We start from the raw sequence: 14381 nt of genomic DNA on the forward strand, positions 1-14381 counted from the left end.
GCTACAGGCAAGGGGCCTGCACTTTCTGCATGAATACAATGCTGCCTGCATTTGGCAGTGCTGTATTCATAAGGGTTGAGTGGGAGAGGCACATACGCCCCATTTAGATGGTAAAGTGTGGCAGTGAGGACAGGGTTCATGCCAGGTGAAGAGTGTGCCTTAACCCTGGATGAAAGTGCTTCTTCATTCAGCTCTAGGGGGTGTGATTTTGCACCCCTTTGTGCTTTTAGCACTTGTGTCTGAGCTCACTGTAAATGATCCCTTATTCGTCTTTAGTAAATAAAGCTGTTGCCATGTGCAAAGTGTCATTTTAATCAGCAGAACAAGAATGTACATATCAGAGCAGTTATTTAAAGCAGATAAATATAATTTATTAGAAGCATTATACAAGCCTACGTTTACATTTAAAGGTTGCGGTTTCATTAATTAACTACTGGCTATTAAAATCAATACATAAATCAAAGAATGTAATAGGTGACTTGGTCGATGATGATATGTGTTTATTAAAACCAGTCCAGTAACTCCTTTCATGTGTAGGAAAAAATCACACATAAAAGGCAAATGGCATAGTGATGGTTCTTACCTATTCATCCACTTAAAGGGAAACTGAGCATTAAGTGCTTGTTACCTTTGCCTCTGTCCATCATATATAAACTCTTTCTGCACCAATGGGAAAAGAAAATAGGGAGGTCATTGTTTTATAAAAGTCAAGTGAGCGAGGAGGCTGGCATCAAACACGGTCCCCCGCACGGTACAAAATGGTTCCTCCTAGATTAAAACACACACATACTAGATACACATTTCATTTATTCATGCACGCTAGAAAGGCTATTGGTGTGGTATAAGAATATGTATGTATGTATGTATATTTTTATTTATAAAGCGCTACTTATGTATGCAGCGCTGTACAGTAGAATACATTAATACAAACAGGGGGTTAATAAGATAATAGATAAATACAAAGTACAACAATAAATGCAAGATACATTTACAGTTGCAATAAGATAAGATTCAAAGACACAAGAGGATGGAGGTCCCTGCCCCGTAGAGCTTACAATCTATATATATTCTATCTGTATAGAATACTATACTCTCCAAAAGGAATTGGATTTAAGATCACCTTAATGATTTTTGTTCCATGGAAATTTACCGAAAACCACAAAAACTCACGAAATTTTAACGAAATGTTCCTATACATTTAGAAATGTTCTATAATTTAGAAAAAATAGTAATATATCTCAAAAATGTTTAGTAAATGGGCCCTTTAGTGTTTTGTTCAGCAGCTTTTCAGTTTGGAATTTCAGCAGCTACCTGGTTGCTAGAGTCTTCTTTAACTTAGCAACCAGAAGAATTACATAAGACACAATACAACTGCCATGTTATTATTTGTCCTCTTACTAAAAAGAAAATATCTGGAGAATCCTCTGGTTTCAACTGCATAATCCCCAGTAGTAACACAATAGTAACATTAGTCAATATCAATAATTATGTAATTGATCGTCCCAGAAACAAATGTGCTAATTTTAGCTTGTTCACATATTTCTCTGCTGAGCTCTCTGGGTGGCATTTGTGTGCTTACATCAGGCCTGAGGTAGGTTCGAATATCTCACATACCTGAAAGGGTTTTCTATTTGCTGCTTATGGTTTCATAATCAAAACAGCCGATTTGCTTGGTCTGTTGTGGCATTTCATCCGAAACTGCATCCTAACTGCAACTTAAATAGCTGCCCTTGTCTGATCCTACTTTTAGGTTAACCTTAAAAGGGGACCTTCACCCAAACAAAACTTAAGCTTTTTGAAAAGCAAACATAATTTCAAGCAACTTTGCAAAATAAATCAATTTAAACCATGCAGCCTTTTCTTGGTATTTAATGTAATATTATGGTTTGGAACAGTTACCTAAGCCTGGCCCTGTCTTCACCCTACATTGTCCAAATCCCAGAATTCTCTGCACATGTAATGTCAATAAGGAAAATATGCATTGTGGGTTATGTAGTCCTTGCATGATGTCTGTAAGCTGTGGAAAAGTTGTTACAATTTGTAACATCAGTGTTTTAGTCTCTACCACCCCTTCCAGGATTTCAAATGATGCAGGAAGATAAGAACAGTTTTGCAGCTGGATTTCAGCATAACAATGTTATTTATTCATACTTTTTGAAGGAACAGATTTCAGTGATATGTATATTAGGGGTTTCTGTGTTATGTTGGGCTCTTTAACAAATTTTCCCCTTTAATTACTTCTAAATGTTGGGCTTAGGTTTTACAAAATCTTTTCTATTCAATATATTTTTAAACCTTCTCTATTGTCTTCAGAGATGATGTTTTAGTGAGTATAATAGATAGTGACCACTCCACTCATCTTATTTAGCAGTTACCAAACTGGTTTTGTAATAGGCAGTACAATAAATGATTCATTTTACATAATTCTGTGTTTGCAAGACTTTGACAACCAGTAAAAGCAGAGTGATGTGCCAGCAACTTTGCAAGGGTTCTTGAGGTCATTTGCTGACCTAAGCTGGATATGTATGAGTGACAACAATATGATGTGCAGGAGTGGTGGGGCTACCTATGTTATCTCTTTGGTACTACATTATATTATCTATTATCTATAGTACCATAACTGCAAAAATGAGTCTGTTCAACTTAAAGCCCACAGGCTCAATGTGTCCTCCATGGGGTTATTATGGGCCACAACAAATCCAAGGGCTGTACACACTTTGAAAAAAATGCCATGATTTCACTATTATCCAGGTCCAAGACATATGGTATATGGATACTGTATACAAAATATAGGTGGGTTTCAGTGCTGTATATGAAGTATTTCTAATAAGATACTGAAATATTGTAATGACCAAAGGTTAGTGTTTTTAACACTTATTTATACACAAAGTTACAAAGAATGTGTCAAATGGTAATATCAGTATTATAGATCATTATATTTATTGATATTATAAGGTTGTAAGAACCTTTCTATATACTACCTTCCTTAAGAAATATAGTTTGAATGGGAGTACCCTATTGGGAGTACTACATTAACTACAGGGAAAACCATATATATTTTACATTAAAACAACAGTAAGAATGCATTGTTAACATAAGCCATATTTAATGAAAGTCTATGGAACATATACAAACTGTACAGGGCTCCTTTGCACCCTGCACCCTCTTGCTTCTCTCTAACTTGTGTGTCTAAATGACAATAAGTTATGGGTAGCATTCATGCTTGCTTGTCTTCCCAAGGCCACCTTCTTGACCACAGTTTTGTAAATGCTGTATTTTTGGGGAACTGCAGATCCTTGCACACCATTTAGGAGCACTTAGACCTCTGCCTATAGATGCTTACCCATGGGGCAGAGTGCAAAGTGGGGAACACATAAGCTCATTTTACACTCATTTATCAACACTGGGCAGTAACCCATAGTAATCAATCAGTAATTGACTTTTCTTAGCCAGCTGTAGGTAGAACAATGAATGCAACAATGTGATTGGTTGACATGGTGTACTGCCCATGGGCAAATTTGCCCAGCATTGATAAATGGCCACCAGTAGTACTATGGCTTGCAATTTGCACCTTGCCCTTTGCATGATTAATGAACCCTTAAGGTGTTTTGATCACTGCTATACTTTCAGGGAGAACCATGGTAACTAAAAATGATCTTTCACACAGGCAGTAACTCGCCATGTTTTCACCATGTACTGAAAATATAATATCCATGGCAGACAGCTGAGTCACTAGGCAGGTATTGTTCAATATTGTGCTATCCCACGATCAACATTTCCAGTGCGCTATTAGTTTGTTTGTTAAAGCTTCTATAAAACTAGTAGCTACTGTATGACAACACTACTCATACTGACAATGTCACTCTCATGACTTGCCTTTTTGGACACAAAATATAAGGTTAGAACAGAATTTGTCTCTAATTTGATTTGTCCTTTATATTTACCTCTCATCTGGATCATTTAAGGAAATGCATAGCAGGAGGGATTAAAAGGCACAGAAATCAAGCAGAGAGCACATTGACCCTTGAAGCACATTACTAAGGGGATTAATTATCTTTTAAGCCTTTCTTTTAGATGTGATAATTGTAATGGGATGATCTACGTGGAGGTCTTCAAACAAGAGCATGCGTGTGTGACCAACCTGAACACATGTGAACAAATACAGAGGAATGGTTATTAGAAAGTGACTTGTGGCTCAAAAGTGAGAATACACATTTATTTACAAGTATTGCAAGTGTTACTTGACATTGTATGTGTGTCTGTGTTACTTATTTGCATATCTGTTGTCAACTTTCTCATCCAGAAGAATACATGCTAGCATTTTTGTGTTGTATTTACAAATAATTTCAAACAATAGAGATGTTACGTGTATTGTTTGTACCATGACTGCATATTTATAAGAGAAATGGTCAGTGTTGGCTGCAGAACTGTTTTATTACATACTAACAAGATATCCATTGTAAAGTCAGTCTGTTGGATATGCATTGTTTTATTTGAGTAAGGACCATGGGGGTGGATTAGAACCCTGAAAATGCCACACAAGGATAGGCCCTCCACAGGCTTTTGCTACACTAAATGGCAGACCCAAAGCTACCATGCCTTCCCTGGTCACTTACCACTGCTGCCCTTAGACCATGGTACCCTGACTGCAAATTGAACCTAGGACCCCAGCGTTGCAAGACAGTAATGCTAACCACTGCCCTACCTTGCTCTGCCTTAATACCAATAACACTCATTGTGCAACTAGTGTATTCTCTGTTCCTGTATTTCAGATGGTCGAGAAGCCTGTAACAGTCAGTGTGAGACAGATTCCATTTAACAAATTGCAGACTACATGACCAGGTTCAAGTATTTCTCTACTGTTTGAGAAATTTCATTTTCTGGAGGTTCCAAACAAATAAATCCTAAAAGTAATTTAATATTATGTAATATTTCTATAAGTGTGTGAGGAAAAATATATATCTTTGTAGTGATGTAACTATGTTTACTGCCTTTCAAAACAAATGAGGGTTCTGTCATGTTATGTTTGTAACTATCATTATTACAGTAACTATCATTATAACAGGGAATGAATCACAAAAGAGCCATGGCTGCTTCAGATTGGAAAGACTGATATGTATATCCCTTTAAAAAGGAACATAATCATCAGCCATGTGACAATTTTTCTGGCTAGAATTGAAGCCTAAAGAATAGCAGGTCACATAGCTACTTGTTTACCAAATACTGGCTCCTTATTTTTGTTCCACTATACGGCTGCGCATGATCATGTATATGTAATGGTGCTCATAACATGTTGGTTTGACTTCAGCAGAAGGGACAAGAGAAGCTACAGTTCATAAAAACATAAGGATAATGGAATTGATAGAAGAAAACAGCAGTGCGGAGAAAACTAAAGAAAAAAAATTCAAAAGGTGTGTATAACATAGAATACTTTCTGAAAACTGGAAATCATCTAACAAAAAATTACACAGTTGTGTGATATGAATATTCTTGTAATAATGGCCCATTTGAATGCTTTTCCACCGTCATTCTTCCCTACACTGTGTCCAATATTATTTGATACATGTTTCATGTTTTTCATATCACAAAAAAATAGAAAATCTGGGGCTATGAGAAAAGAACAAACATATCAAGAATCATTTATGAACACAGTGTAGCTAATATTTTTTGAGTGGGGGGGTTGTGAGTCACAAACAGCATGAACAGTCTGCTGCACCTACTGACACAACCACTGGGGTAACCCTCATGTTACTACCATGTTGGGGTTTGTGGTAGCTCCATGGTTCCTCAGTGTCTACTAAAGAGGTTGACGGATGCAATAATGCTAAGGGGCTGCTTTATCAATGTCTGAATTCAGATATGCCATTATACGATTTTTGTTTTTGCTAAAACTCATGAATTTTGCAAATGATGAGTAGAATACAAATTTGATGCAATCAAGTTTTTTTTTTTTCACGTTTCTTGTAGATTCGAGTTTGGACAATTTTAGGGTTTATTCGAATTAAAAAATAACTCTAAAATGCACTCATTTGAATTTTGACAAATAGGCCTCCCTGTGTAACTATAGGAAAGTGGACACAGGTAACTCTAATGGATAGCTTTAATGATCACACCATTTGCATCCATGAAGCTCATGTGTTGCTATTTGTGTTTGTAAATTACCCTTATCTTAATTTTAGGTAGTGATTATATTTTATCTCCCCTTAAATAGACAATTAACAATAGATAAGGCAAGGATGATTTAATTTTTTCCTTTAATTTGCATTTATGCATTTTAGGGGCAACTGACATACAGTAGGATATATTCAGGGCCATCAGTGTTCCCTGCCATGGTCCCCTTTTAATAATTTCAAAGAAGCAGTAAGCAAAAGGTTCCTCTGATTGATAAAGACTTCTGATCAATGCGGTCTGATCAAATTGTTTCTACATCAGATGATAACCCCATAGAATGATACTCATACAGTTGGATTGGAGTCTGAGTATGGCCAACTTATGGTCCCACAAAACTGAAAGAATTCTGTAGCAAGTATAACTACTTAGTAGCATTAACAGATAAAAATAGAATTGCTTTTATAAATTAAAGTAGAATTATTCTTGGTTTCTGAATAAAATAATGTTTAACTGAATTAACTATAGCGGGAAATGTAAAAAAAAATACTGGAGTATACTAATCTCCTGTAAATCCAAATTCGTTTGATTAGCCTCCCTACAAAACCAATATTGTCTTTCATTACGTAAGGGCTGGCTATCACTTCTCTCTTCTACAATCTGTACAAGTTGTTCCAATGATTCCTTGCTAGAAAAGCCCAAGATGAAGAAACAAAGGAATTATCGTTAAGCTAAAGTTAGTGTCCTTCTAGGTCATTAGAAATGTCAGAGCCAGATCCCTGATTAACAGATTAGAAATCTTTTCAGCAGCACCATTCTCTGTTTCCCTAATCTCATTCCTATATGTTTACACCAACTCAGTCACAAAAGGGAGTTCCGGGTTGTCTATTTTTTTCTGCTGCAGGATTCCCACCTGCAAGAACACGGGGGGTTTTCTCTGTGAGGAACCAATGGGATTGGCTAACAGATAATTTCTCTGATACCTAAAAAGAACTTCCTCTATTGCTAGACGAGTTTTTCCTCTGAACACAGAACAGTACACTTCGGACTACATCCACTTCTTGCCCTTCAGAACTTTCACTTCATATTGCCATTATAAAGAGTTATTGTTCAGATTATTTTTTACATTTTTTTTCCTAAATTTTACTATTGCGTGAGGATTTATATAACATATCAGATATTTTTACATCTTTTTCTTTCTATTTTATTTGTTTTTTTTATATTTAAAATAAGAACTCTATTTGGGTTCTTTGATATTTTAAGAATCTTTCTAGAAAGTCTATCATTCTCTAAAAATGGGGAACATGGATGGAAAGGCAGTAGAGGAACTAAGTGCCACAGAGATCCACCAATGGTACAAGAAGTTCATGACGGAATGTCCTTCTGGCCAGCTCACACAGCATGAGTTCAAGCAGTTTTTCAATCTTAAGAACTTGAGTCCAGCCTCCAATCAATACATCGAGCAAATGTTTAACACCTTTGATTTCAACAAGGTAATTCATTTTGGATTTAACAGTTAACATAAATCCGTGTACCTATATTAGTACTTGTAAGTACAAGTTACTGTTTTTTGATATATATTCTGTAGGTGCATAGGATATTGGAATGTTTTGTTGCTGAATAGAAATACAAGTATAGGACCGGTTATCCAGAATGTACGGGACCAAGTGTATTCTGGATAAGGATCTCCATACCTTAAGTCTACTAAAAAATTAATAAAACTTTAATCAAACCCAATAGGATTGTTTTGCATCCAATAAGGATTAATTATATTTTAGTTGGGATCAACAAGGTACTGTTTTATACTGCAGAGAAAAAGGAAATCAGTTTTAAAATTCGGAATTATTTGATTAAAATGGAGTCTATGGGAGATGGCCTTTCCGTAATTTGGAGCTTTCTGAATAACGGGTTTCCAGATAAGGGATCCCATACCTGTATTTGGTTTTTCTACATAATAGATAGTTAGATAGCTTCAAGAAAGGGTTGGATGGCTTTTTGGTTAGTGAGACAGGGTTGTTAAAAATAGCTCTTAGTATAAACTTGTCTTAGTATAAGCTCTTAGTATAAACTTGTCTCTTAGTACAAGCTCTTAGTATAAACTTGCAACCTTGTCCGGTTGCCATCTTGGAGTCAGGAAGAAGGAGGCTTCAGAAGGGTTTTTTGCCTTCCTTTGGATCAACTAGCAGTTTTTATTAGGTTTTATATAGGAATAAAAAGTTAAACTCGATGGGGGTGTCTTTTTTTTTACTTTGGTTACTATGATTAAAATTCACCATGCTGTCTTCAAAACGCCCTCTTTTTTAATTCATTAAGTCAGAATAGAAGTGTTGCTGTAGCACTAGTTATATCTGCTAAAGAATCTAATACCGCATATATTACAATGTACTATTTATGACACAAATGGAGAAACTGCAAATATATATATAAAGACAGATTAATAGATATAGAGCATTTTAGATACTAAGGCAATAATTTATAACATCTTGACACAAGTAGAAATCTATAACATGAAAGGTTCTCAATTGCTGCAGCTTAGGCACAAATACTTTTGTCTGTTACGTAAGACTGCAGCATTCAAGCTAGCAAGTAAAAGTGGAGGACAACAGAAGCAGGAATGCAGATGTGGTTTAAAATCTTTAAATGTCTGTGTAAATGTCAGTTTCCTTGTGTTCAAGGCTATTTTACTTGGCTTGACAAGGTATACAGTACTAAAGTACAGTGCTATTTGTGAGACGGACAAGAGCATTGTAATAACAGGTGCTCAAAGTCTAGTAACCCATAGCAATAAGATATTTGCTTTTCAATAACAGAACAGTAACTTCTACCTGATGACTGATACCTATAGTTTGATAGAATTTGAGCAAACTTTGCCCCAGTCAATACATTTCTAGAACCGGAAGGCAAAATGCTAGAGCTCCATGAGATTGTGGGAAAAAGTCCTTGCTAAAAAAGAGAGCAAAAAACATCAAGAAGTATGAAAAATATAACAGTGTACACTCTGAAAAGCTGTCTGCAAGCAGAGCTAATTTGGTGTATTTAGCTACCAGTAATTAGTGCCAAGTATGATTATACAGACGCAAAGTGGCAAAAGGAATAGTCCTAAAATAAAACATAAGCAGCTATAGCTATGTAAAGAGCTTGATAAGTTGGCTCCAAAGTACCTTATTACAAGCCCCCACAAGTCATTAAATACCATTACAGACACCATGAATTCGTCATTCAATTGAAGTGCCCATTTCAACTATAATTTCACTTTATTCAGCCATTCTTCTCTGTAATGAAAACTCTGATACCCCCAATCAGACCCTAGATTTCTATATTGCAGTCTTATGATTTCTTTTCCGGGACTAGTTCTTGCAGGAATTAAATTGTATTAAACTGTTGGAGACCTGAGAATTACTTTGTGATATCCAGCAGTGGAAAACTGTTTGTACTGTGTTGCCAGTGTTCTCTGAGTAAAGGGGGCTAATTTGGAAGGCTGAACATGAATAATGAAATAAAGGAATGGTATTCAGGATTTCTAAAGTCTGTCTGTTGGGTTAACCTTTTCTAGTGCAAATTATAATAAAACTTAAATATAACTGTACATCAAGTGTGGAAAAACAGCCACCAGAAGCTGCAACAATTAAAGAAGAATATTTTGACACTGAAATATTTTGGTTCAGGTGAATACTTTTAAACACTGAATTCTGAGAATGATCCTACATGTGGCAAATTTATTAAATTATGAATGAGGCTTGTCAGGAATTAAATATATTACAATTTCACTTCAATTTAACATTCCAATCTGCTTTGAAAGTTTGAGAACTAAAAAGTATTTCTATTCTTGGTCTTTCCAGGATGGATATATGGATTTCATGGAATATGTAGCAGCTCTGAGTTTAGTGCTGAAAGGCAAGGTTGAGCAGAAGCTGAAGTGGTACTTTAAGCTTTATGATGTGGATGGAAACGGTTGCATCGATAGAGGAGAACTTCTAAATATAATCAAGGTGAGTAGCTGTAAGGCGACTAATGATTTGAATGTACAAGAGCCTTTATCCGTATAAATGGTACTTGTGGTGTAACTGACAACTTGGGTATAACAGGTTACACAACCTGTATAAGTGCACTTGGTCTGCCATCTTGTACCTCTATTTGTTCATGGAACTTCTTGGAGGCTTCTAATATATTTATTTTTAACAGGGCTTACATTATTTTTTACATATTAGATACTTTTGCTTAGGGATATCAAAAGACGCTGGTGCTGGTTGTGCTGCCGGTTGTGTTTGATTCGGTATCAATATGGTATTCCGCGCACAGGGGCAGCTACATGGTAGCAATCTTTGGAGTGTGGTGCTGTCTTGTGGACTCTCTTATATATATATATATATATTTATATTATACATACATGGAGCCTGATTGAATTCCATGAAAAAAAGGTTTATCGTGTGAAAATGATTCAATATAAGATGCGATTTAATTCAGAAAAAAACTCAAATCTCATCACATGAAAACTCTATTGAAGTCTATAGAAAAAAACTAAATTTGAATTTGGAGACAAGTTTTTTCTCCTTCAATTGAATCCTATCCATGAGTTTTCATGTGATAAACCATGAGATAACTTTTTCTCATTGAACTTAATCTGGCACATTTTTCACTGCTATAAATTACAAGTGGTGATTTCTCTTACATATTGCTGTAGTATGTTACTAACCACAAAACAGTAGGGGTCCTGTGAAAGAAGCAATGGTTTACTCCAAAATATTTAGTTATCATGGAATATACCATAATAATTTATTCTTACCTGCTAGATTTTAAAGTATAGCCATCGTGGGTTCTGATTGCTCTTGTTCTAGATCTATATTAAGCAACATAGTTAAGGATCAGTGTTAGTGGAAGTAGATTATTTCTGTGTGAGATGAATTCGTAAAACATACGATACAACATGCCATTGAATACATTAAAATTAGCAGTATTAGCAATATATATTACAGCATTTTTTAACTGTTTTCCATTTTATGTGTTCTTTAGGCTATAAGAGCCATAAACAGATGCAATGAGGATATGACAGCAGAGGAATTTACGGATATGGTTTTTGACAAAATTGACATCAATGGAGATGGTAAGTAAAGGTCCAGCATTTTATCATAGCAGTGTATATATAATGTATAGCTATATTTTGTTAATACAAGTATGAGATGTGGATATATAAAAACATAGCTGACGGATAATATACAGATGATAATGATGCTAGAGAGATAGATGACATACTATACCCTGGAAGGGGCCATTTACAACCACAACTGCAGTGAACAAAGTGTAATTTTATGGCATATTTGCCATGTTTTTTTCCCCAGAATTGTTTTGTTGCAGTCTACAGGGCAAGATGCGTCTTGTGCAAATGTCGCCAATACGTTAGAATTACTGTTCTCACATTTCAGAGCAAATCAAATGCAATTTAAGTCCAGGTGGTGTCATTTCAGCATTCATAACAACTGCTCTGTGGCAAATGACACAGGCCACTGTGGCAACCCTGGAGCTACCACCTGATTTGAAAGTGAAAGTTTCAGGGTTCCCTTGCATCAATATTTCAACTGTGCTTGATTTGGAACAGGAGGCAGGAAGGGCTGAGGGTGCAGAAGGCATCTATATGAAGTGCAAGGAACACCTTTTGATTTAATTACCTTCAACAAATGGTATTTTTAAAAAAAATAACTGTAGTGAAAATTGCGTGACTGTGTTGGCAGCTGTAAATGTCCCCTTAAGTCTCTGCTATTGCATTATACAGATCTAAAAATAGAAGGAATGTGATACGAGCAGTTTGTTTCCTTGTGTAAAGGCAGAGTACTTCTAAGAGTACTTTTTAGGCAAGACTGAAATCATATATTATGCTGTAAATCAAATATTATACATTATTGCCTACATGATTTTAAAAAAATGCAATATTTCTTCTTTAAAATCTATCAGTGTCTATTAGCCTTACATGAAGTTATTTAAGAACAGGTCCCTAAATTAGCACTACTTTCCCAGATACTTTTCTTAACCCACTGTTTATTGTGATTTTGTGTGTCTATTCTTGTCCAGGTGAATTATCACTGGAAGAGTTTATAGAGGGAGTACAAAGAGATGAATTCCTTCTTAACGTGTTAACTCGCAGTCTGGACCTCAAACATATTGTCCACATGATCCAAAATGATGGTCAGAGTATTCATACAGAGTCAACCAGGCAGGAAATCATCAACGGAAATATACACTAATGAACATTTTAACCTATGTATGCATTATATTAAATATACCTTTTTTACTTCCTGTATATTGCCTGTGACCAATGCTCAGAAATGGTGAGTATTTTATGCTTGGCTACTACAGGATCTTTGTTACCATCTTCAAATTCTAAAGCCCTAATATGGGAACAAGGTTAGCACTTTAGACAATGCAAAACCAATAAAAAACTGGCCTAAAACCCGGTAAGGATTGCTGCATTAGATTGGTACCAAAATTGCCAAAATGATTTGCCTCTTTAAAGATTCATAAAATCTTTTATTGCCAATATATGTTGACAATAAAAGGTTTAACTGAATAATTAACAAATTCATTGTGAAATAATTACCAGAAAAAGCAGGCAGTTTGGTACTATTTGCACTATGAATTTGCACCGATATCATTAATTTTGAATATGGGACCATGGAAGGAAAGTGCCAGTCAGGAACATTGCTGCATGCCATTAACAATAAAGTTGTGTTGGAAAGCAAGACTGGATACAGGACTGAGACCTGCCTTGTAAGAACACAAAAGCAATGCACTGGCTTGGATGAGCTGCCACAGGATAAAGTGCAAAGCTCCCATGGCACAACTTAATGTATGAAGTTGTATAAATAGAAGGCTGTGATGTTGTGTGTGGCATGCAATAATAATAGCAGCAGTTACCAATGCTAAAAAGAGGACAATGATATTGAACTTCTCCCATTTACAATCTATTTATTTGCTTCATTCATCAACAATCATAAACTATATACTTCCGATGTCAGCCTTTCACTTTGCAGCCTGCTGTCATAGAGAAATATTGTGATGTCTATGTATATGTTATAATAATGTCTGTACTCTACTCTGTGCACTCATTTAACTACCTACAGGTATCTAGCCATAAGCTTTTTTTTTTTATCTCATCTACTCTTTCTATGTCTGACTGTCTTTTTATCTATGTATCAATCTTACTATTTGCATGTCTCTTGCCTCACTCCTACACTGAATCCACTTTTCAAATAACCTATCTAGCTATCTCCCTAGTTATTTATTGAGTTAACTATATCATAATGATTGCATCATGATACCTATCCTTTACACATATCTCTTTTTCCAAAGCAAATATCTGAATGGCAGCACATAATACTCTATACAAGAGTTCTGTACTTTTTAATTAAAAGGCACTCTATCAAAGGTGTTATATAACTGTTCTAAAATGTATTTGTACGGCATGCATGTAAACATCTTTCAACCCCACATAAAGGAGAATTTATTTACATATTGTATATGTATTATAACAGTCCTTTTTTAATTTAATGACTAGCTAAGAAAAATGTTGTGTTGTGTGATGATTCAATTCAATTTACATAAACTATTATTTTAATATAGTCTTGTGGTTTTTTTTTCTTTTAAAATGCTCTGCAAAAGGTCAGTTCTTTGTTTCCATAACTAATCCTACATGGAAATTTTGTTCTCTATGACATTTTTAGTTCGAAGCAATAAAATACAAAATTTCCCTTTTTAATGTGACATCCAATGGCTTATGCTGAAAATCCTTAGGACAAATGGAAAACTGTTTGGATAAGTATTCAGTCCCTACACAGCTTTAATTTGCAAGGCTCTGCACTTGTTATCTTTATTAAGTGGCTATGTTATCTTTAAAACACAATCAGAAATACGGTAAACACTTTAACATAGACGAGTGTATGAATATTATGTAGTTATTTTCTGATAAGGCTTTTAATAACCAAGTGCCCTTTTGAGAATATTAACTGCAGTTTTAACACATCTGTCAAACTACTATGTGCCATAGGTCACATTTTGATCAGTAAATAAGCAGATCAGGACCTTCTTAACGAGCAGACAAAAAAAAAAAAGGAATGAGGAATTGAACTGTCACTAAGAAAGATGTATAGTAAGTTAACCTACATTCAGCTACACTAATAAATGATTAAAATCAGTTATTCAATAGTTCATTATGTTGTAATTTGTTATACACCAGGGTTCCAGCATATTAACTCACAAAACTAAAGTCTAGTTGAAGAAACTCA

General features: G+C 35.2%; 1 protein-coding gene and 1 long non-coding RNA gene across 2 annotated transcripts; both read left to right on the forward strand.

Moving 5' to 3' along the window:
- Window positions 1-3672: 3672 nt before the first annotated feature.
- Window positions 3673-6630, forward strand: LOC116408810. Its single transcript, XR_004221272.1, has 3 exons — window positions 3673-4201; window positions 4773-4910; window positions 5309-6630. It is a non-coding gene; the product is annotated as an uncharacterized LOC116408810 (long non-coding RNA).
- A 519-nt stretch (window positions 6631-7149) lies between these two features.
- guca1a (guanylate cyclase activator 1A) lies at window positions 7150-13714 on the forward strand. The gene is given in 4 exon segments (NM_001102821.1): window positions 7150-7601; window positions 9948-10097; window positions 11119-11209; window positions 12172-13714. Coding segments are annotated over 4 exon segments (612 nt in total). The 5' UTR covers window positions 7150-7403; the 3' UTR covers window positions 12345-13714.
- The last annotated feature ends 667 nt before the right edge of the window (window positions 13715-14381 follow it).

The sequence above is a fragment of the Xenopus tropicalis genome, chromosome 2, assembly GCF_000004195.4.
Source record: "Xenopus tropicalis strain Nigerian chromosome 2, UCB_Xtro_10.0, whole genome shotgun sequence".
Taxonomy (NCBI): Eukaryota; Metazoa; Chordata; class Amphibia; order Anura; family Pipidae; genus Xenopus; species Xenopus tropicalis.